A 24,176-nucleotide genomic window follows, 5' to 3' on the forward strand; every position below is an offset into this window, starting at 1 on the left:
CCACAGCTGGAATATGGCTACAAGAATTTCTAGCATAAACAAGGCCTCTGAGCGAAAGGCCTCAAGTGTACATCCCTGACTAAGAGCACACTAGAGTCTGGCACTTTTAGAGCACCCCGGGGATTCGCCTCAGTGACAAACACTGGTTGCTATAGAGATGGATGCCCTCCTGGGATGCAGCCAAGCCCCTGTGTTGCAAGGAGACAAGAGTTTCACAGCTATCAGTGCAGACTCAGAGCTCTAGGTTTTTCTATTTTTTCCATTTGAACAAGTGAGGATTTTACTGGGTCCTGTTTAAATATGAAGGAACAAAGCCTCACAATGGTCTGTTCTCTGGGGTGAGGTGGGAAGTCTTGAGGGGGCAGTTTCCAAGTGTGCTGAATCGCTCATTAGTGCCACATGCTGGGTCTCATTCCTGCCACTTGTTTGAATATATTCTTCTGTAAAGCAGTGTTCTCCAAGGGAGAAGTCAACAAGTGAAGACACCAGCATGAGTCTCAGCTGCCTCAGCCTGGACACATGCCGGGACCTTCTCCAGGGTAAGATGGTCCCTTTGCCCTTCCAGCCGTCCAGTCTGGTCCGAATCTTCATCAGCTCAGCTTACTCAGGTAAATAAACTGCGAAGTGCTGAAGATGCCAAATGCTTTCGGCAGTCTGAATGCAGATCTCATCCCTTACACCAGAAGGGATGAGGGCAGTGGGTTGCACAGTGCTGCAACATGGCCAGGCTGCTTGACTCAGCAGAGAATCATGTCCTCCATGGGAGTTGCAGCTCCACATTAAAAGGTGAAGATGGCTGCAGTCTGCTGCATTTTATTCAAAGTTAGGTGCATGCTGTACTTGCCACCACCATCCCCTCTGCATGTAGATGGTGTCTGAGAGAGCAGGATTCTGGTACGAATGGCATTGCCAGTGCAGACAAGGTCAGCATGCAGCACACTTTACTGTGCAAGGGGCCAAGGAGAAGAGATGCTGGCTGGTGCACAAGGCTGACTTTCAAGTGGCTTTAGTGAGGCTGGGTGCAATGGGTCCCCTGAATTTGGTTCTTTACTTCCACTGTAGTGTGGAGAAAAATACATGGAACAGCATGTGTGTGTATGTGCTTGTGTGTGACAGCATGGGTGGGAGTGTGCATGCTTGAGCATATGAAGAGTGGAGTATGCATGAACCTATGTGTATGTGAGGGGGAAGGGCTGTGCATGTGCAGGGCACTGTGTGGGGTAAGGGGTATATATGTGGCTGTGAGTGTTCTTATCTTTCTCCTATTTGCTCTTTGGTTTTCTTTGTCACAGCCCTGGTAGAGCTCTCTCAGTTGGACCTCATCAGGCTGCTGTGTTTGGATCCCAAGATGCTACACCTGTGTGCTCTTAAGCTTCCCTTGGTCAAAGTAGGCTGCAGCACTCTCTCTTTATTTGGCTGCTGTGGTACAGGTCCTGGGCACAGGCTTTCGTCTGTTACCCCTTCACAAAAATGGGACTTGATGGCGGAGCTGTCCTTAGCCCCCAGGACCAGAGCTCACTTCCCAAACTCTCCAGTAGCTTAAGCACAACCTTTTCCAGGCCCCAACCCTTTAGGCACTCTCCTTTACAATTCACCTATCCAGGGACACATGACAGCGGAAACAGAAAGAGACCCAGGCTTTTCAAGGGCTTCAAAAACCAGTCACTTCTTTTTTAGCTAGCTCAAGAAATACACAAATCTAGACAAAACAATCACACCTGTACACATTTCCCTACCTCATTTCCTCACCACTCTTGAGTGTTCTTCATGCTTAGGTCTGAGGTCTTTAAGGAGTCCAGAGTCTCCTCTTCTGTGCACAGCTTATCCTCTGCATCCAGTTCCCTCCTTCCTAGTTGGTCCTGCAATTAAAAAATGTTAAAAAAAGTTAAAAAGCTATGAAAGTGTGCCCCCATGAGCCTCTCTCCTGCCCAAGCTTCCCTTGTTCTGTGAGTCCCCACTCTCAAGATTTCTGGTTTTTAAGACACAGCACTAGTAACTGGCCTTTTTGTTCTCCTGGGTAGGAATTTTCCACTCTCCAGAACCCAGGCCCTGCAGAGAAGTTGGAGAAAATTGGTTTAACATAGGTCATGGCATTGTCCAAGTGCTTCACTTTGAATGGGAGCCATCAAGGTTTAACAACCCTACTTTGTCTCTGGTTTTGGAGATACGCAGCACAGCCCCTGACAGCAGATGGCTGACTCCACATACACCTATTGTTTGGGCTCTACCAAATTCACGGTCATGAAAAATACGTCATGGACTGTGAAATCTGGTCTCCCACCATGAAATCTGGTCTTTTGTGTGCTTTTACCCTATACTATAAAGGTTTCATGGGCGAGACCAGCATTTCTCAATTTGGCAGGTTCTGACCCAAAAGGAAGTTGCAGGGGGAGTCGCAAGGCTATTTTAGTGGGGCTGTGGTATTGACACCCTTACTTCTGTGCTGCCTTCAGAGCTGGGTGGCCGGAGAGCAGTGGCTGGTTGCAGGAGAGTGGCAGCTGGTGGCTGTGTGCCCAGCTCTGAAGGGAGTGCCTTGCCAGCAGCAGAGCAGAAGGGTGGCAATACCATACCAGCAAAGAGTCCTGTGGCACTTATGGACTAATAGACATATAGGAGCATGAGCTTTCGTGGGTGAATACCCACTTTGTCAGATGCATGTCCATGCCATCACTACTTCTGCGCTGCTGCTGGTGGCGGGTCTGCCTTCAGAGCTGTGCTCCTGGCCAGCAGCCGCCACTCTCAAGCTGCCCAGCTCTGAAGGCAGCGCTGCTGCCAGTGGCGGCACAGAAGTAAGGGCAGCAGTACAACAACCCCTCCTACAATAACCTTGCAACCCCCCCTACACACTCCTTTTTGAGTCAGGACCCCTACAATTACAATATCCTGAAATTTCAGTTTTAAATAGCTGAAATAATGAAATTTACAATTTAAAAAATCCTATGACTGTGAAATTGACCAAAATGAACCATGAATTTGGTAGGATCCTACATATTGTATGCAGTGTCCCTGTAGCCATGTTGGTCCAATAAAAGATGTAACCTCACCTACTTTGTCCACATACACTGAGTAATTCAATGACACAGTAATTTAACTACATCAATCAGTATTCATAAGTTGCACATAGACAGATTCCCCAAATCATCACACTTATTGTATTTTATTTTAACTTTCTCTGTTAACTTTTTGGGTTCATTCAGTGGATGTGACACCGTTACAAGATGCTGCACTGACAGTCCTGGAGAGCCCTCTTTTCACAGCAGGCACAGTAGGGGCAGCAGCCACAGAAGCTTCACAAATGTAGCTCTGTCCCATGTGGAGGGACCCGCTCTAGGAATTAAAGTGTGCCCTTTGCTGTGGCTTTTCTACTGAGACAGACAACAGAGGGGCTGATTAGTCCCATATGTGAGGGGGTTTGACCATCATGAAATGCATCCAGGGGTTGGAAATACATTGTCCTGGATCAGTACTAGATCAAGGCTGCTGTGTGATACTCAACAGCTCTAAGCTACCTCAAAATCCACTGCTGCTCAGCTTGCATTAAAAAAACAAACATAAAGCAAACCAAAAACACATTATGTTTCTACACCTTATGAAAAAAATATTTAAAATACGACTTCACTTAACCAATGCAGTAATGTGTGCCTGAATTCGCACACAGCAGGAAACAATAGTGCTGACTGTCAGACAGTACTGTGGTGAGGAGAGTATGAAACCTAGCTAGATTAGACAAGTATTCATCTAAACAGGGTTTTTAAATCTGAAACCTAAAGGTGATGAGAAGGTTGACTGACAACTAGAAAGACGATTCCTAACTTTTGTTGTGGTGCTGCACAAATCTTTCACCTGATGATTACCTGTTCTGTTCATTCCCTCTGAAGCACCTGGCATTGGCCACTGTCAGAAGACAGGATACCGGGCTAGATGGACCTTTGGTCTTAGCCAGTATGGCCATTCTTATGTTCTTCCTTGCAGACATGGCTACAGAGAGAGAGACCTTGCTTAAGACAGCATACCCTGAGGTCCAGGCCTTCTGTCAGAAGCACAGTTTAATGTTTGAGGTAAACCATTTCCTGTAGTACAGATTATTGCTGATGCTTTCTAACCTGGCTGCAGGCCATCAAAGTGTGTGAGATGCAGGAAAAACGTGATCCATGCCCCACAAATGCTCCCTGACTTCTCAGTCTCCCTAAAGGCTTAGGAGCTTTCAGGAAGGGTTGTGTTGGCCTCTTAGTTCTCACATTGCTCCCAGGCTCCATTGGATAAGTTATTCTATACTTTCTCTAAACTGATAAACAACTGTTCTGTGTTCCACCCCAGAGGTGGATGCACCTCAGGAGTATATGAAATTATCCCAGTCTGTACCATCTGTGCAGAACTTTTGGCATAAAAGAGGTTGTTGTAAGGCTGGGGATCATTATTATTATACCCTATAATGCAGTAGCATACAAATATTGTAACAAACATCCTTCCGATTAACAAGTTTCCTTGACTTGAGCAAAACTATATGAGTCACATGTCAGGCTGCCTATGGTTCAAATTCCCAAATTTGTGCCTCCTTCCAGATATCCCTGGCAAGAAATTACATGCCTCTCTGCCTCTCCCAAGTTTCTAGTCACTAAGTTACAAGTGCCTTGTTGATTTCAGCTTTATCTTTGAAAGTAAAGTGATGTGGCAGCTTTGTCCCTCCATATCACTGCCATTTCAAGATGCTTTGAATTATTCTCCAAGCATCCCTGTGCTTTTTTGCTGTTCTGCAGGTAATTGACCTGAGATGGGGTGTTTGTGACGTTATAGACACTGATCACATGAACACACAACTCTGTCTGGAGGAGATTGAATCCTGTCAAAAACTGTCAGTGGGTCCCACTTTTATCGTAAGTACAAAGAGTGCATGCTCAGACCCCGCTACCAAGGAAGACATATGGGGCTGGCCTCACACATCCATAACTTGCTAAGCTCATGGGGAGATGCAGGAGTCTTTTAGTAACACAGAAAGACGATCAGGGTGCTTGTCATTACTTGGAGGAAGAAGTCTTCAAAAGTATTTCATCAGGGAGCAGAAGAGGGAAGTTTCAGCAACTAGGTGGGGTTTGGCCCCCAAAAGTACACACACGGCACATGTCCAGGCCAGTTCTGAACACATGGGCTGTTAAGGGAACAGGGCTGCAGCACTGGAGACAATGGGCTGTGGGGAAGAGGACTGTGCATACCAAGAAGCAGCCAGAGTTAGGAGTCAGACAGACAGAATAAGAGACGAGTGGGCAGTGCCATCTATCACTCCAAGAGCTCTACCTGAGGGCCTGGGTGACTTTCGTTGGCAAACTAAACAGTTCAGAAAAAATCTTCTCAGGAAAGAATGTGGCAAAGAACCAGAAATATACCCCCATGGCAAGGAGTGAGTGTGTCTGTTCCACTGCTTTGCCCCACACAGGGGAAGGGAACTGGGGACCCTCTAACACCTCCTTCCAGGAGCTGAAGGCTGCATGTTATAGCAACCTCTTTCCTGACCTGCTTGCTGCCCTTTCTTCAGGTGACCTTAGCACTGTGCTGACAGGCATGGTATTAAAGATCTGATCAGAATACAATACTCAGAGCTGTCAGGTCCTGTTCTCTCCAAAGGAGATGAGCTGGGGCTACAATATCAGCCACCTTTTCTGGTGCCACACCCACCTTGTTGTTTGGGGTTGGTTACATTTTAGAAAGAGAGAAGAAAAGGTGCTGTTGATAGGACAGAACAAATAGGGAGAGGGCCCTGCCCTAGCAAGAGCCCCGTCCTGGTAAGGGCCTGGCCCCAAGGAGGTCCTGCTGTGGACAGAGCTGTGTGTGAGTAAATCAATCATTAGGCAGTTGTGCGAAATACATCGGATATCCCAAAGAGTCTTCTGCATTCAAAGCCTGACAGGTCTCAGAGAGAGAGTCAATTAGAACCTCAGCACTGAGTTACTGTGTGCGCCCCAGAGGAGCATGCTTTGTGCTCTGCTCTGACTGTTCAGATGCTCCCATTAGCTGCTCCATGTTGTATTCCGCAAATGCCTCTAGTGGTAGTCAGGTAATTTCATAACCAAGCAGCCATGCCCAGACTGCCTCCCACTATGGGTCTTACTCCCCAGGCCTCAGCCCAAGGCCTGATCCATTTGTCAGGGCCTCAGATACAGCCAAACTTCCAGGACCTCAGGCCCAGTCCAGCTGTCAGGGCCACAGCCACAACCCAGTTTCCCATCTGAGGCCTTGTCCAGCTCGCAGGCACAAGCCTAGTGCAACTCTCAGGGCCCCAAGTCTTCATTTCTACTTATTCAGGAGAAATGGGTTTCCTCCATTTGCCTGTAGATGATGATGCTGGTGAGTATTACAAGCTTTTTCTGGTCCCTCTGCTACAGGGCCTGCTTGGGGATTGCTATGGACACCGGCCCCTCCCCCGACTTATAGAAGAGAAGGAGTTTGAGACCCTGATTGCACAGCTGACAGGGGACCCCACCACCACACATCTCCTGACATTTTGGTACTGGAAGGATGAGAATGCCATTCCTTCTGTATATGTCCTGCAGCCAATTACTGACCACCTGCCCCACTGCCACCCCACTGCCAAACAGGCTCAGCACCAGGGAGATGTGGAGGTCTGGAGGAGCGTGGAGAGAGACTTGGCCTCAGCACTGCGCTTGGCAGCCCGGGAAGCAGAGAAGCATGGACTCATCAGCCAGGAACAGAGGCATCGCTATGACAAATCAGGTGTGCCCCAACATGAGATAATGGCCATAGCCAAGCAGGGCTCGCCCCCTACACCCTGGTTTTGTCTTCTTTGTGGGAATCAGGAGAAGATGGGCCTTTAACTCCATTTTGAGTCACCCCCAGTCTGTGCGGGGGCGGGTAGCAGTGTGCTGGCTCGCTAGCTGTGCCTGAGGTGCAGAGTGGGTAAGTGGGAGTGTGCTGGGCTGATTTAGACTGTGACTTCTCCTCTGCTCTTTGTTGGACCTAAATGTTCTTCACATCTCCCCCCTACTTTTGTAGAGACAGAGTGGGAGATTGAACAAGGCCTCCTCAGCACCCAAGAGATCGACTCGGCTGCTTCCATATTCCTCAGAGAGGTTGAGGGCCTTGACAAACACCTGCTGGAAGGGACAAGCATGCAACTGGTGGATACAGAGGAAGATGGCAGCCTGGACAATGAAGCCCAACAGCTGCTCCAGAGCCTCAAGGCAAAAATTGCAAACTATTACCCCCAGCATCTCAAAGTGCATACAGTCCCATGGAATGCACACCCTGGGAACCCGCGACAGAAGGGGCATACCAAGTACCTGAAGGAGCTGTGTGAACAGTTTATCACTGCTACAAATCACCAGGTCCTGAGAAGCCTCCGATATAGAGGGAAGAGCAGCGAGGAGCCAGAGGGGCTTTTGCAGGAGCTGAGCCACCACATGATGCTGTGCCTAGAGAGCTGCAGACTGTTCTGTGGGAGGCAGGACTTACTGGATAACATTCTCCAAAGCATCAGACAGAATGATGACCATGTCCACACACCCCTCATTCTCTATGGGCCTCCAGGCTGTGGAAAGACCGCCCTGATGTGCAAACTGTCTGAGCACGTGCGAACTCTCCTGGGGCAGGAGACTGTGGTGGTAATTCGCCAGCTGGGGACATCCCAGGTCAGCTCTACAATCCACAGCCTGCTGAGTGATATTTGTTCCCAGGTGTGTTTAGCATTTGGTTTGCCACCTCTTCCTGTACAGGTAACACAGGCTTGCAGTAATTTAATCCTGTTCTTCCACAACCTCCTCCTCACTGTCTCTCACCTTGGTGTACAGTCACTGGTGCTGTTCTTTGACTCTGTGGACCAGCTAATCCCTGCTAATGGTGCCCACAGACTCTACTGGCTGCCTAAAGACTGTCCCTCAAAGGTTCACATTGTTGTCTCCACTTCCATAGCAGAGCATGGGATTCTGGAAACTCTCCAAGAGGCCATGCCTGAGCCCGAGGCCTACTTTGAAGTGGGTCCATTATCCAGAGAGGAAGGTGGGAAGATGTTGGAGGTGCTGTTGGCATCAGTGAGACGGAAACTGAGCCCAGCTCAGCAGACTGTTCTCCAGCACAGTTTCCCTGAGGGTGGGCACCCCCTGCTATTCAAGCTGGCCTTCAATGAGGCCAGGAGATGGGCATCCTACACTCTGCCTTCAGCACTGATGATTGTTACCACAGCCCAAGAAGCCATGCACAGTCTGTGTGTGAGACTGGAAAAGCTGCATAGCACAGTCCTGGTGGCACACATGCTGGGGTATATTGCCTCCTCACGGTAAGTGCTGCCATATCCCCTTTTGGAGCATCCTGCACCATCTAACTGCTCCTTTTATCTGGGTGAATCTCAAGGGCTAAACACAAGTCCAGGCAACAGCAGCTCCCGGCTTCTCCAGCCTGTGAATGTCTTTACATGAGCATAAGCACAAGCTCCTTTCTCTTACCTGCCACGCTGCCTAGTCTGGCCTATGAGTAATTGGTCTCCTGTGCTCCTCCAGGATTTGAGCTCTTAGCTAAGACTGCCTAGTGGAGACTCGGGTGGGTGAACAGGTTGTGCATGTCTTTCTTGCCCAGAGCTGGAGTCCCTGTGAACAGCACCTAGGTGGGTTTCCTGGTGGATGGTGGTTTGGGGCCAGCTGGAGATTGAAGAAGAGAGAGAGAGAGAGAGAGAGAGAGAGAGAGTGTGTGTGTAAGGAGTAAAGATACTGCTCACCCTCCCACTTTGGAGGCCAATGCATACTGTTGGGGGGAGAGCACTAATCTCCCCGACTCTGTCATTCCCCAAATCAGGAATGGGCTATCAGATGCAGAGCTGAAGGACATCTTGTCCCTCGATGATGAGGTTCTCTCTGAGATTTACCAGCACTGCTCTCCTCCATGTAAAACCATCCTGCGCTTTCCTCCTCTGCTGTGGGCTCGACTGCGCCGTGACATTGGAGAGTGCTTGGTAGAGAGGCAGGCAGACGGCTTTGCGCTTCTTGGCCTTGCTCACAGGTACAGCAGTGACACAGGATGAAGAGGCATAAACTCTTGTGTGGGGGATATCCCAGTGCTGGCTGTGTGGGGATCCTCCTTAGGCTCCCTGTCTCAGCACTGCTGTTCATTCCCATCAGTGTTGATTGAGGCTCATGGGAACCCCATTCTCTGGATCCCCACCTCAGTGTCTCCGTCCTTCCTCTCCCAGACAGTTTACTGAAGTGGTGCAGAGTCGTTATCTACCAGCCCAAGAAAAAAACAAGCGTCATTTGCTCCTAGCAGATTTCTTCAGGGGGACTTGGAGTTGGGGCATGAAGAAGTCCCTGAAACTGCCACTTCTTGGCAAATCTCTGAATGCTGACAGGAAGGTGAGGAAGCTCAGCAAGCATTCTTGGTACTCGCAGGCTCTGGACCAAGAGGCCTGGGCCCTCAAACTGCAGGGCAGAGGGTAGGATCAGAAGTATTGGGAATTAGGGCAGATTGTTTCTGGATGGCTTTTGTTTTATCTACACTACTTTGTCCATCACTGGTAACCCCACTTGACAGGGAATTGGCCTGTATCAGCTTGCCTGCTGGCTCTGCTGTGCCCCTGGTGCAATATTGCTGCAGATAGCCCGTCCCTCAGGCTGTGGCCTGGAAGGGCTCAATGTCACACCATGAGTTAAAATCCAAATACTACGGCACTGGAGGCATTAGTGAATTTAATCCATTACCTGTATCTCACTTGGGTTCTCCTTGATCACCTCCTGTTTCTCCCTTTACCAGGTAGCACCTCAGCCACTCTGGTTCTCTGATACTGTTGCAAATCGGAGGAAGCTAAGCGAACTGCCTTTTCACTTACTCAACGCTGGGAGAATTGAGGAGCTAAAGCAAGACGTGCTGGGTAAGGGCCGGGGACAATGGTCAACAGGGAACACGCTTCATTCCTTCAGCTGCATGCCAGGGAGATGCAGAATCACAATTCATGTAACATTTCTGTATTGAAAGTACTGGGAGCTGCCAAACTGAGCATCAACAGCCAAATTGAGAAGGAAACCTGTGAAAGAGAAAAATACATTATCCTCACAAACTGTTACCCCAGACACTCCAGAGTCCTCATCATCCACACTCCAGTTACTGAGAGAAATAAAAATCCACGCTCCCACTCTTCCCAAGGCTCAGGAGGAGACATTTTAAAACAGTACATTAAGAAAGTATTCACCCACTCAAAAAGAGGCTAAAAAAGGAATCACAAAGAATGATAGCCCCCAGTCTCCCTGAAGAGTGGCCTCAGACCCTCTCCAGGAGTGGCCTTTCCCATCATCACCAGGAGTATGACCCCCAGTCCTCTGGACTGAACGGTTCCACCTTGTGCCCAATGTTCTCTTCTCTGATGGTCAGTACTCTTTTCTGCAGGGAATATGAACTGGATCACCTGTAAAATTGTTGCCACTGGAATTCAGGGCATTGTCAATGACTTTGCCATGTGCAATGAGCGTATTAACTGCCCAGAGCTACGCCTTATACAAGAAACTCTTCTCCTTTTGAAACCAGCACTTGACTATATAGATGGTGTTGTAGGTAAGAGCCACTTCTGGTCCATATTTGAACTGCAGTTGGCCATGGGCAGATCTGTTCTGGGGAAGTTGGAATATTTGCTCCCTAAAGGAAGTTTCTTCTTGGGCAATTACAACTAAAGATGAAATCCTTCCTTAGGTATCTCCGGACCTCTGGGGAGGAACCCGCAATTTTCTTTTTGGAAAGTTAATAGCTTTCGCCAACAGGCATCTTGTTTATTAGATCAGACCAGTTCACCCAGCCCAGAAGGTCCTTCCCTTCATACCCCCTTCACTATCAGCGTCTAACAAGCCACCTGAACCCCTGGCAGCATTACTATTAATTAAAGGGATAGATTCACAATTCTCCCCCAGCCCCCATGAAAATTCTCCAATACACAGTTAAATCTATCCAAGTTTTTATACTGCACCCATCCCTGCAGTATCTCAGTACCTAGCCAGGGAAGGGCAAACTCACACCTGCTCATTATAAACTGGTAGCCTATGCACTGTATTCCATATTGAATGATTGTAATGACCTCTCACAGTCATATGCTAGGAGCCCTTTTAAAATGCCTTGTCTTTTCCCTCTTAGGAGTGAGTATTATATACATTGAGATGCTGGCCAGGCTGCATTTTTTCATGTTTTCCTATCCTGATCTAATTGGAAAGCTGTGCCAACAGTGTCTAAGCTGGCTCAATGTCTGTCCTCATCCTGTTCTTGTCCCGTTGTGTGGATTCCTTCAGCCACCTGGTGGGCCTCTTAAGATGACTATCACTGGATTTCTAAAAGGTAAGGCCTTTTCTTAGGGCATGAGGATTCCTCAAGGGAGCTGACAGAAACGGGTCACCTTAATGAGACCTGAAGTATAGGAGCTACATGTGAGGAGATGGCACTATCTGTCAGTTCTCCCTGCTTTCTTTGTCCCACAGCATCTCTGACATTTGCTATTTGGTGCTTGGGAAATGCAGTGGGATTTCCATGGGCCTCCTAGGGAATTTCAGATAATTGGGTTACTTTACTGATAGATAATTCTCTGTGAAGCAGCTGGCAGGATGGTGCATATTACTAACACCAGGTCACAGAAAAGGAGCCTGAAAGGTGTTGCCAGCAACTCTGACTGACATTAAAGTTCATACTAGCCTGTAACGAGAACAACTGATGTTGAGTGTCTGGTCTCTGACCTGTTTCTGAGTGTGGGGATCAGCAGAGGCCTCCTTCCCCAGGTAGGGGACTAATAGTATTGTAAATATTGGATATTGTGTCTCCCTCTATAGGCAGAGGTGACTATTGCACCACATAGGGCACTCATCCAAGGTCTCCTTTGCAGGACATTCCAGTATGCTTATGATACTGTGAGGCTTACTCTTATTTGGTCTAATTGTTTCTAGTTATTAATCTCACTTAGTGATTTTTGAATAATTCGCACAGTGCAGTAATGCACCAGCTCACTACAGTCTTGGAGGTGTATTAGTCTAGGCACAAAATCTACTCACTCATCCCTTACCAAAATGAAGATGATAAAGCTCATTATAGTTTGCTTGCCTGATTATTCTTGGGAGGAATTCTGAGGGAATTAAAGAAAAGAATTAGGTAAGTTCATGGAGGATAGGTCCATCAATGGCTATTAGCCAGGATGGGCAGGGATGGTGTCCCTAGCATCTGTTTACCAGAAGCGGGCAATGGGATGGATCACTTGATGATTACCTGTTCTGTTCATTCCCTCCGTGGCACCTAGCATTGGCCACTGTCAGAAGACAGGATACTGGGCTAGATGGACCTTTGGTCTGACCCAGTATGGCCGTTCTTATGCAGAATTTTACAGAAATTAGTGGTGTTCGTGCAGAATTTCCTTTCCCCCACAGAAATGGGCTACAGTGTTGCTGGTCGCCACTAGGGGCCACTGGACCCAGCAGAGCCCAGCTAGCACATAGAAGACATTGCGATGGGGCAGAGAAGGGAGCTAAAGGGTTCCTGACAGCTGAAGTTCCCAGCATGCCTTAAGGGAAGGAGAGGGCAGTGCACAGGAAATCTCATGCAAGACTGGGACAGAGCATTAGGTTCTTTCTCCCTCTGCATCCCTGGGCCCTGGGGAGGAGGGAGGCAGGTGTCTGGGCTGGGAGAGCCAAGACTGGGCTCTGGGGGAAAAGGGGGCAGGTATCTGGGCAAGGGGAGGCCCTGCAGCTGGGCTCTGGGGGGGAGGAGGTGCGGATATCTGGGCTAGGGGGAACCCATGGCTGGGCTGGGAGTGGAGGGGGTTTGGGTGTATTGGCTGAGGGGGTCCACACAGCTGGGCTCTGGTGGGGAAGGGTTGTATCTCCCCCTGCCCCTCCCCAGCTGGGATCTGGAATGGAGAAGAGGGCAGAGAAACAGGAACTGAGTTGTCATAGTGGTTTGAGCAGGGGGTTGGACTAGATGACCTCCTGAGGTCTCTTCCAACCCTAATCTTCTATGATCCTATGAATAACTCTCTGCTCCTGGGGGAATTTTTGTGTGTATCTGTATTGTTACAGACTTACTTGCTGATAGGTATTTTGAAATAAATTACAAAAATAATTGAAACTGGTGATTATGTAGTGTTATTTTGACAAATAACGTTTGCAGAATTTTGTAATATTATGTGCAGAATTTTTTATTTTGGGGCACAGAATGCCCCCAAGAGTACCCAATAAAGAAAATGAATGTCCCTGTAGAAGCAGAATTTTGCTAGACTGCATTAATGTATATATTATGGGATGCGACAGTTTCTATATTTCCTCTGCCTGTAACACAAAGGAATTGTAAGGTCCATCTGCTGATTTAACCTTTCATGCTGAATTTAGTACCAATTACGTTTTTGACTGCTTTTACTGCACCAAGGGAGAGATGCCACTCAACAGTATTTACAATATAAACAGACACAGATCCACAAATGTCTGAGGGAACCTAATCTAGTTTGGTTGGTCTCTTGTCACATAACTCACATAAGGTCAGTAAAAGACTTGCTGCTATCACAGGTGGGAAAGCATACATAAAAACAGTCATGATGGATCAGACCAAAGGTCCATCTAGCCCAGTAGCCTATCTTCCAACAGTGGCCAATATCAGGTGCCCCAGAAGGAATGAACAGAACAGGTAATCATCAAGTGATCCATCCCCTGTCACCCATTCCCAGCTTCTGGCAAACAGAGGCTAGGGACACCATCCCTGTCCATCTTGGCTAATAGCCATTGGTGGACCTATCCTCCATGAACTTATCCAGTGCTGTGTCTGCAGACTCCCCTTCCATCTCTGTTTAATTACAGGTGTGACAGTGCTGGAACTCAGTTCTGATCACAGGTTGCTGGTGGCAGGATCCCAGGATGGCACGATGATTGTGTGGATCATGGAGGAAATTGAGGTGATGCACACCTTGACTGGGCACTCTGGTGAGCCTTTTAAAGGGGGTGTGGTTCCTGGCTTCCGCTTATATTATAGCGGAGGTCCTCAAACTTCATTGTACTGCTACCCCCTTCTGACAACAAAAATTATGACATGATCCTAGGAGAGGGGACTGAAGCCTGAGCCTGCCCAAGCTCTGCCACTCCGGGTGGGCCAGGGGGTCAAAGACAAAGCCTGAGCCCCACTGGCCTGGGCAGGGGTGCCAAAGCCAAAACCAAAGGGCTTCAGCCCCAGGCAGGGTGCCTTTAACTTGAGCCCCAGCCCTCTGGGCAGAAGCCCTCAGCCTTTGGCTTTGGCCCGGGGTGGTGGAGCTCAGGTTTCGGCCCTGGGCCCCAGCAAGTCCAAAACAGCCCTGGTGACCCCATTAAAATGGGGTTCCGACCCACTTTGGGGGCTCGACCTAAGTTCCCTCTAAGCTGCACAGCTGCCTATTAAGCTCCATGCAGGGCCTCAGGGCTGCGGTGGGGAGAGGCACCCCTCCCCACCAGCCCCAGCATGGACCTGCCCCAGACTTGCCGAGGAGCCCTCCCTTGGCCCAGCCCAACTGGAGCTGCCACAGCTGGAGGGAGCTGCTGCAGCTGGGGGGAGCTGCCTGCACCCCAAACCTCTCATCTCTGGCCCCACCCCAGAGCCCACATCTCCCCACACCCCAAGCCTCTGCTCCAGCCCTGAGCCCCCTCCCACACCCCAAACCCTTCATCCCCAGCTCCACCCCAGAGCCCGCAACCCCAGCCAGAGCCCTCATCCCCCTACACCCCTACCCTCTGCTCCAGTCCTGCGCCCCCTACCACACTCTGAACCCCTTGGCCCCACCTCCACCACATCAATTTTGTTATGCGCACCAATATGAAGGTGATGTGTCACACATCACCTCCATATTGGTGTACATCATAAAATTCATTCCGCATATGGACATAAAAAATTAGAGGGAACACTGGTCCCGACCCACAGTATGAGAACTGCTGTACTATACAGAGAGCTTCTGTGTGGTGGCAACACCCAGACCTCAAAGCTGAAGGCTGCAACAAACGTCGCCAAACTGTCCTGTTCCATGCAGCATCCTTTAAACAGATCAAGTGATTGCCCATAATTAAAAGTTATTTTAGAATGTGGTAACTGAGAGCCATTTAATGGATTAAAACTGACCCCTCTAATGTTGCTGTAGAATGCAATTAACTCCCCCATTGACCCTCATTGGAGAATTTTTCTCACTGCCTTACTACAGCATTGACTGTTTGCATCCAGTCATTCCTGAGCTGTAAGCACAGCAGACGTTTCACAGCTGATGGTAATCTGGGCACTCTTCCAATTGCTAGAAGTGTGGAGGGTCCCCCATTTTGCAAATGCTTCTCTCTGCTGTTTTGTAGCTGAGGTGAGATGTGTGAAAGTGTTTGGAAAAGGGACTTCCGCTGTCTCAGCTGCCATGGATTACACTCTACGCATCTGGAATTTAGTCTCTGGCAGACAGAAGTTTTCCATTCAGGACAGTCACGTTGGAGAGCAGCATCTATATCAGCTTCATGTGGATGAAAGGAACAGGATTGTGTATTCAGCATCAGGTGCAAAGGTATGGAACTGGAAGCCATCCCATAATGTAAAGTGCACAGAGAAGACAAGAGTCTGAGCAGAAACCACAAGAAGTTACAATCATGACACATAGAGATGGAAACAGCAGTGCCAGAACTAGGAGTGCCGGAGGTGTGGCAGCACCCCTGGCTTTAAATGGTTTCCATCATATACAGAGTTGACAGCTTTGTTCCATGACTTTCAGCACCACCACTATAAAAATTATTCCAACACCACTGGATGGAAAAGCGTACTGGGTCCTATCCAGTCCAACCTCCTGGGGCCAGTGCAGAATATCTCAGGTGGACATTTGCTAGTGCTTTGTCCAGTCTACTTTTCAAAGTCTTAAATGATGGGGCTCCCATGCCTTCCCTTCCACTGGCTAGCACAGTGAATCCCGTCTTCAGCAACCATTCAAGGAACTGAAGAAAAAAATCGGTTGCTTGGAGCTTGGATAAAATGCAAGGCCTGATCTACATTTTAGAATTAACTCAATCTAGCTATGTCACACAGGGATCTGAAAAATTTCATGCCCTGAGTGTCATGGTTAGATCAACCTAACCTCCAGTGTAACAGCAGCTAGGTCAACAGAAGAATTCTGATACTGATTCAAACTGGGTTTTGTAGAAACCAACAGCCAAAGAAAGGGCTTTTGATATAAAAAGGCTAAGTTTAAACCAGGGGTAGGCAATCTGTGGCATGCGAGCTGATTTTCAGTGGCACTCACACTGCCCAGGTCCTGGCCACCGGTCTGGGGGGATCTGCATTTTAATTTAATTTTCAATGAAGTTTCTTAAACATTTAAAAAAACTAATTTACTTTACATACAACAATAGTTTAGTTATATAGACTTATAGAAAGAGACCTTCTAAAAACATTAAAATGTATTACCAGCACGCGAAACCTTAAATTAGAGTGAATAAATGAAGACTCGGCACACCACAGCTGAAAGGTTGCCGACTCCTGGTTTAAACTAACTCTGGGTTTTCTATCTAATCCAGCAAATGGACAGGACCTTCTGTCCAAAGGGGGAGGGGGCAACCCTTGCAGAAGGATTAGAAGGATTTTGACCTACTAGGGCCCCATAAAACTGATGGGTGACTGCTGGTAAGCTTTTAGCATGCATATAAGACCTTTTATTGGTTTTTTTTCTCTGTAATGCTTTCACCTTAGGAATAAATGTTCTTGCTTAGAAAGAGCTATGTGGTAACTTGCAACTGCTGGCAATGCACTGTTCTACCCCTTAGAGAGAAAGCAAAGCACAGGCACGGGCCTTTAGGTAGACTGGCTTACTAGGCATATCAAAGTGTAAGGCAGGGAGCTATACATCCTTAAAAAGCCCAGTCTGAAGGCTAAACAGAGACAGGTGATACCAGGAGACCTGGCTGTGACCACAGAAGGGGGACACAGGTGCAGTTACTCCAAGATTGTGATAGCAACAACCATATGGAAGTTCTTCCAAGGAATCATGTGGGTTTGTAAAATATTTTGAGATCCCTGAAGTGTGAAATTTGGGAAATTAAGTCAGCATCTAAACTTCAGAATCAATATACGTACAAATGCTGCATAAAAAGATCTCCGGCGAAGGTGACCTGCCAATCCTTCTTTTTACTAGGTTAATGCCTGGCACCTGGAAACAGCGGAACATATTTTCCAGATTTCTGGTGAAGCCCCAAATGCGTGGCTGTGCACTGAAGTGTTTGAATCAAGGCAGGTGGTTATGACTATGTCTGAAGGAGGAACACTGAGTCTGTGGGACAGCAGCACGGGAGAGCTCCAGTCTAAGCGCCAGCTATCAGGGCTACAGGAAGAAGCACCAACTTGCAGCATTCTGATCCAGAAGCAAGGAAAGATGATAGTAGGATTTAGCAGGGGTTCCCTCTCCATGGTGCGTCTCTCTGCTTAGCTAGCTATAACATTTCAGGGATTTAATCTACAAAATGCTGGCTTTGTGGGGATTCTGGATTCTCTCTTCTCAGTTTCACTTCGCTCTGTGCTGATGCCTGCATCTTTGATAGGCCTTTGTCGTCATACAGATTCCCTGATAGATTTTCACACATCCATGGTTTCTAGGAGTTCCTAAGACAGCCAATTTGACATGCTCTAGCATGATGTCCTTTGTTCGCTTGCTCACCCATCAGCAGCAATGCGATTATAAGATCCAAGTGCTGTAAAGCTGGGTTCTGTTTCTGACTCTGCCACAAACTTGCTATGTGACTGAGCAAATAATTTCCCCCTTTCTGTGCTTCAATTTGGCCATGTGTAATATGAAGATAATGCACTTCACTGGGGTGTTTTCTGTTCATAAAGCGCATTGAGCTCCTTGGATAGAAGGTGCTAGACAAGGGTAGAATATTATTAGCAATAAAAGTGTGCACGGGAGGAGAAAGACTTTGCACCAAGGTCTCCCTGGTAAACTGTCCACTAAGGTCCAGTGAAATGAGCCAAAGTACAGTTCCAGGCACCATCCAGCCTTCTGCTGAGCTCGGTAATAGGATGGGTCTCCAAAGGACTTTCCTCTCCTCACGATGAAGAAAGCATGCTCCCTATAACTGCAGACCTCATGCTGTGTACACATGGGAGCTGCACATCATTGAGAGGCCAAACTAAACTCTATTCACCTTAGTTTCTATCCTCCTATCATCTTCCCTCTAACCTGAGAGAGGCAGCTTAACCACCACAGTGCTGTGTCTGACTCTACCTTCTCTTTCGGCAGATCTTCTCTGATGGAAACAGCTTAATGAAGAAACTTCCTGGAAGAGTTCGCTTTCTGGTAGTGTCAGAAGATGAGTCCCTTCTTGCTGCAGGTTTAACTTCATCCCGATTACCTGGGAAAGATTTCAGATTTATAAAAGATGATGGCAGTAGTCTCTCTAAGTGTCATACACCCAGTGTCCCTTAAATGGGAGCCAAGATGGGGTTCTTTCCCTCTTATTAACATGTTCTTATCAAACTAATATGCTCAAAGGGCTGGAAAGCAATGGGGTGAAATTCATCCTGTGCAGACAGCCAGCACATGGTCTATGCACCATATAAGTGCTACAATCAGAAAGTAAGTGGGACTTATGTGATGCATAGGACTTGTGCTGGGCCTCTGCCAGGGGAGAATTTCAGCCCCTTGGGTTCTGAGCAGTTCTCAATGTACAACTTTACTGGCATGCTGGGACCAACAGATTATGAACATGAATGGAGGAGATATGTAACATTTTAGAGCCTTTGAAGTACATTGAGTGGGTCTGGCCTTGTCTGCACTATATCATCCCGAGTGCTTTCAAAAGCTTCTCCCCAGATCAGTAAATCAGAAACTTACATTCCATTGTTTTAGGCTTTGGGGTGTATGTGCGAGTGTTCCTGGCCAACTCAAAGGGATTCCAGAGGTTCATGGCAGCAGACCTGGAACATGAGTGTGTGGTGCACTCAGCTGCTTTCTCTCCTGACAACAGCATCATTGTCACAGGCTCTCAGGGTGAATCTATCCAGGTAAGAGGGGAAGCTTTCCCATGAGAAATGCCTCCTACAGGCCCAGCTCACATCTGCATGCTGGTCCCTAACCACCTGCCTTGTGGATGCATTTATGGTGTTTCTGTTATTGTCTCATCTGAATGTCTTTCTCTTATCTCTTTCCTAGTTCTAGTAGTGTGTAGCTCTCACTCTGTTCTCCTGTTAATTCTTTTTCTGGCACTGAACAGTGAGTGACAGTACTATATAAATTCAGACAGAGAAAGGCCAGGGAGAGCTTATAACCAGAGTATTACGGGATATTATTTTAAAATAATTAAAATTCCAAGACCCCAGAAACTGCCCTCTCCTCCAACAGTGAGACTGAAGCAGCCCAAAGGGAATATTCTGTACCTGAGACACCATTTCTTTCCAAGAGGCTAAGACCTGATGCCACCTAATTGAGGTCAGCAGGATCTCATGGGGTGTCATTCAGAGCAGAGATATCAGATAGGCAGAACAGCTCAAGGTCTTTTATAAACATTTATTTATGAGAAGGTTTGTGTATTTATTAACTGAACAGAAATGCTTCTAACATATTATCACTTTTGGAACATGTCCCATCTCTCTTTACTCTGTGTACGACACACTTGATTTCTCTTCTTTGTTTCTTGTCTTATGAGACTGTTTCTTGTATCGTTACTTTGACTTTGTTTTTATAAAAGTTTACTTTAATTGTTCTACTCCCCTCTTAGTAGGGTATGGGAGAGAGGAAAAATTATTTATTTAATGATTTTGTGTTTTCTTACTATTTTGACTGAATGCCACTATGTTTTTTCTAATTCTTCCCAGGTGTGGAGTTTATCAGAGCAGGGTTTGCTGACAGACACTTTGGATGGCATGGGAACACCAGTGACTCTTTTAGCCCTATGTGGCCACACACTGGTATCTGCCTCCCACAGTGCACCATATCTCAAAGTTTGGGACCTCACTTATGATCATAAGCACAAAACCTTAGCACCAGTCCCAGATCGCATGGGATGCACTGCAATGTCCCATGATGGGAACTATGTCTACTTCCCTCAAGCCGGAGAAAGACATCAAGTCATCATCTGGGACTCCACTAAAGGTGAACGACAATCTACAAAACACTGTTGAGAATTAAAACTTGGCGTAACACGGGAATTAAAATGATTCCAAAAAATGAATAATTGATCTGACAGAGCCAGAGTTTTTTGGCCTTCCAGGCATGCTGCAAGGACTCTGTTCCTTCACACTGTGTCAGAAGGGATGGGTTGAGCAGAGAGGGACTGTAAATTTAGGAATTATTTTAGTCTCTTTTCTTTGACATTTTTGTCTAGATCATTGTCATGAGATATGGGAAAAACCCAAAGGACTAGGGCTGGAGCAGGGAGAACCTCACAGACATCTCTTCTCTGTTGCAGGTGCAGAGTGTGACACACTGGACACCTCTGCCCAAGTGAGATGTCTAGAGGTGGCTGAGCAGAAGCAGCTCCTTTTCACTGGGCTGGTGTCTGGAACGGTCCTTGTGTTTCCACTTAATTCCAGGCAAGATGTGGTGTGCATCCCACCCCCAAAGTCACAGAAACCAGTCAACCACATGGCATTCAACAGGCAGGAAGAGCAGCTAGCCATAGCATATGATGACTTAATTCTTGTGCTGGATGTTAGTCCTGGAAAGCCATGCCCTGTGATTGACGAGCCTATTTATACCTTTTATACTCAGATCCCTGCTGCTGTGATTTCCAGTGTGGCTGTCCTTGCAAACTACCGGGTCCTCTATGGCATGTCAAGTGGGGACTTGTTCCTTTACGACTGCCCACATTCCAAAGTGTTTCCTTTGGAAATGCACACATGCATAGTCACCTGTTTAGAAACCAGCCATGGAGAGCAGTGGGCACTAAGTGGCTCTGAAGATTCTCTGCAGTGTCTCTGGGACTTGGATGTCTGCCAGTGGGAACATGAAATGTGCTACTATAAGGTACTGCCCTGGTGGGTGGAGATAGGGGCACAGCATCGTGAGTCACTTATTTCAATGAGCTAATAATGCATCTGAAAAGCCAAAACAGTAGAAAAACGAGTCCATAGGAAGCCAAATTTTTATATAGGAGGGCATCTAAATCCTGTATCTGGCAGCTCAGTTGGCAGCTAGGTACCCGTTTTATGGCCTGAAGTGCCGATTTGTACATATCCAGGATTTTGATGCCTTATTCAGAGACACTGTCAGTGCACAGTCACCATGAGCTAATGCACTTAACATCTCTCTGGCCCAGAGCCTGCTCACCACACTCACTTTCTTGGCATCAGCTGGAGGACTTGCATGTAAAGAAAACAGGATTTTACTCAGTGAATAAGCAAAAGCAACACAGAGTGAACAGGCCAGGAACAGTGGAGGCAAGTAAAGAAAAAAAAAGTGAGGGAAGAGTTTGAGTTGATATTTTTAGACTTTCACCTGTGCCTGATAGACCTCAGATTTCACCTGATGATATACCATGGAGTCAGACTGTATCCCAGGGGTAGGCAACCTATGGCACGGGTGCCGAAGGTGGCACGCGAGCTGATTTTCAGTGGCACTCATGCTGTCTGGGTCCTGGCCACAGGTCTGGGAGGCGCTGCATTTTAATTTAATTTTAAATGAAGCTTCTTAAACATTTTTAAAACCTTATTTACTTTACATACAACAATAGTTTAGTTATATATTTGGCTTACAGAAAGAGACCCTCTAAAAACGTTAAAATGTATTGCTGGCACACGAAACCTTAAATTAGAGTGAATAAATGAAGACTTGGCACAGCACTTCGGAAAGGTTGCCAACCCGTTGTATCCAATCCGTGTCACTTGCAGATTAATTAGGTTCCTGGGAGATCACAGTGGATCTCCTCTTTTCTGCACAGCTGTAGATTGTTTTACAAGCAAAGGACTTCATATTGTGGCATTTTGTGCCCCTATCAGGACCACTCTGCCTTATGGTGAGAATCCTGGTTTAATTAGATTTTCATCCCCATTCTCACAACTGCTGAGTAGCCACTAAATTGCATAGGGCTTCCTAGTCTCAACTTGCATTTAACAAGATATTTGTGGTCTAATTCAAACCTTTATCCATTTTTAGCAGACTTCCTTCTTGAAAGGTATTCAGTGCGCTTGCTTCTCGAAAGATGATAAGTACGTGTACACTGGGTCATTCGATCACTCCATTACAGTTTGGGATGTTTTAAGCGGTGAGTAATTCTGGATTTATAGCAAATATAAGGCAGGTTGTACACCTTATTGCCTTTATTAAACAGAGATCCAATGGCCTTGATGTGGTGCAAAGGAAAACAGTTTTCACTTAGCAGTTTGGGTGAGGGATTTCCTTGCCTGCATGTTTGAACAGAAAACTTGGGATACATCTCCTGGCCAAAGACAGTTAATTAACAGGCACAGATGGATACAAGGGGTTACAACTATGTGTGGAGGAACACTGACACCTCCCCCCCAATCCCTGAATATCTGTGTTCCACAACAGCCTGACCTGATACCTCTATCTTCTGTGACATCACAATAGGATGTACCATCCCAGAGACCAGACCGTGGTTCTTTTGGGAGTGATATTATTACATTGAACAGCCACCATTATCTGTGGCTATAGTTTCCTTCTCAGATGTACAGAGGTGATTAAGACACTGTCTCTGAGAAAGAAGAGAAAGACCTTTGACCTCCTCATACATGGTATCCACATGAGTCCACCTTTAGAAGTATCCCCAAAGCCTAGGGCCCAGGAGTACAAAAGCACCAGACTCAGCATAAGGAAGAAATGGGGGGTGTTCTTTTTCCTTGCCACATCTCTGTATCAGATGCTATTTTGTGTGATCACACTCGGTTCAGCCCATTTTGCATAATCACTGTGACCATCCTTCCTAGACGGCTGTATGACTTGTCATTCTTTCCCAAAGGATGTGGTTAATCTGAGAAGGGGTATTACAGCAAAAGGGTTGCACAACTGTGTATTTTGCACCTCTGGTAGCAGATTTACTGCTTTTTGGTATCTAAGTTGATTGTAAGCTTACACCATGGTAATAAGAAAATGCTTTCTGGGCAGAAGCCCAGTGGCCCTTTGAGAGATTTTCTTTCTACCTATTCCTCTTGCACACAGTGAAGACAAAGTATTTGGTCCTGATCAGTTGCAAGTTTTATGGCAGTGTGATATGGCCGCTACAGGCTTTCCTCAACAAAACCATCAATATAGTTCGAACGGGGAGCTAATGACACTACTGATACAAAATTATTATTATTATTATCAACATTAACATCAGTGACTTATTTTTCTTGAGTCCAAATTGTCCTTCTAAATGGTTCTCATTTATAGAAAATGACAAGTCCTTTTCCCATGCTTCTGGGGAATATACTAAGCTACAAGTCCTTTTGTCTGTTCTGACCTTGGTTTCTCCCTTTTGCCTTCTGGGGGTCTTCTGCAGGTACCCTGTTGGCTGTTCAATTTGTGTATGCAACTGCTAACAGAATCATGCCAACTGCAGATGGGTTCGTTGCAACAACAAGACTCGGCTACATAATTCGTGAGAGGTTCCACTGCCCACAATTCATAAGCTCACAGTACAATCCACTCCAGAACATCAAGGCAACATGTGTAGTAAAATCCAGAAAGAAAGAGGAGGCAAACCCAAGAGAGCAACATGACAGAGGAAAAGTCTCCAGAAACCAGAGTCGAACCAATAAACTCTCTCAAAACTGTGTGATCATGTAAAACTGGTGAAGTGGTTGAGCAGTTCCAGGAAGATTCTCAGATTATTTACTGGCTGAATATTTTTCATTTGGTTTGCAGCAGCCTGGCTCTGGACTAAGAGTGAGATCTTGCCTCTTATCCCAGATCAGCTTGTGTTGTTTTCTGAGGTCTTGATCCCGTTCCTATCGATTTTCATGATGCAAAATCAAGATTGCATGTTTTTCTAAAAACTATGTTCTAGGAATTATTTTAGGGAAGGTTTATTGTCTGCGTTATGCAGGAGGTCAGACTAGATGATCACCATGGTCCCTTCTGGCTTTGGAATCCACAAATCATGGCCCTAATTCTTGTTCATCCTCCTGGTGGTGCCTACCAACTCTTCTGCATAAAAGAACATTTGAGATAACTAATGAGTATGGGTAAGGCCAAGAAAAACTGTCTAGCATTTCTTGACTTGGGAAGCTTCAGATCTGTGTACAATATACTTCCAGAA

At 46.8% G+C, this 24,176-nt stretch overlaps 1 protein-coding gene and 1 long non-coding RNA gene across 6 annotated transcripts in view; one reads left to right on the top strand and one right to left on the bottom strand.

Moving 5' to 3' along the window:
- The window catches only part of LOC115638496, a 65,673-nt gene that overhangs the window by 39,648 nt on the left and 1,849 nt on the right, over positions 1 to 24,176 (bottom strand). For 2 of the 5 annotated variants that reach the window (XR_003997467.1, XR_003997469.1), the window contains exons 2-4: positions 18,206 to 18,332; positions 9,707 to 10,018; positions 1,737 to 1,859 (exon numbers count right to left, since the gene is read on the bottom strand). This is a non-coding gene — a long non-coding RNA (uncharacterized LOC115638496). Of the gene's footprint in view, positions 1 to 597; positions 1,860 to 9,695; positions 10,019 to 18,205; positions 18,333 to 24,176 lie in introns of those variants that run through there. The other 3 variants (XR_003997465.1, XR_003997466.1, XR_003997468.1) reach the window with 2 other exon arrangements.
- NWD1 (NACHT and WD repeat domain containing 1) lies at positions 469 to 24,176 on the top strand. The gene is made up of 20 exons (XM_030540058.1): positions 469 to 608; positions 3,973 to 4,058; positions 4,758 to 4,874; positions 6,378 to 6,548; positions 6,600 to 6,726; positions 7,006 to 8,284; positions 8,797 to 9,000; positions 9,191 to 9,350; positions 9,748 to 9,865; positions 10,378 to 10,542; positions 11,116 to 11,310; positions 13,803 to 13,925; positions 15,306 to 15,505; positions 17,120 to 17,392; positions 18,221 to 18,311; positions 18,830 to 18,984; positions 19,795 to 20,071; positions 20,388 to 20,944; positions 22,073 to 22,181; positions 23,418 to 24,176. The coding sequence occupies exons 1-20, from the start codon at positions 491 to 493 to the stop codon at positions 23,702 to 23,704; spliced, it is 4,812 nt and encodes a 1,603-aa protein (XP_030395918.1). The 5' UTR covers positions 469 to 490; the 3' UTR covers positions 23,705 to 24,176.

This window comes from Gopherus evgoodei, chromosome 22 (assembly GCF_007399415.2).
Source record: "Gopherus evgoodei ecotype Sinaloan lineage chromosome 22, rGopEvg1_v1.p, whole genome shotgun sequence".
NCBI lineage: Eukaryota > Metazoa > Chordata > Testudines > Testudinidae > Gopherus > Gopherus evgoodei.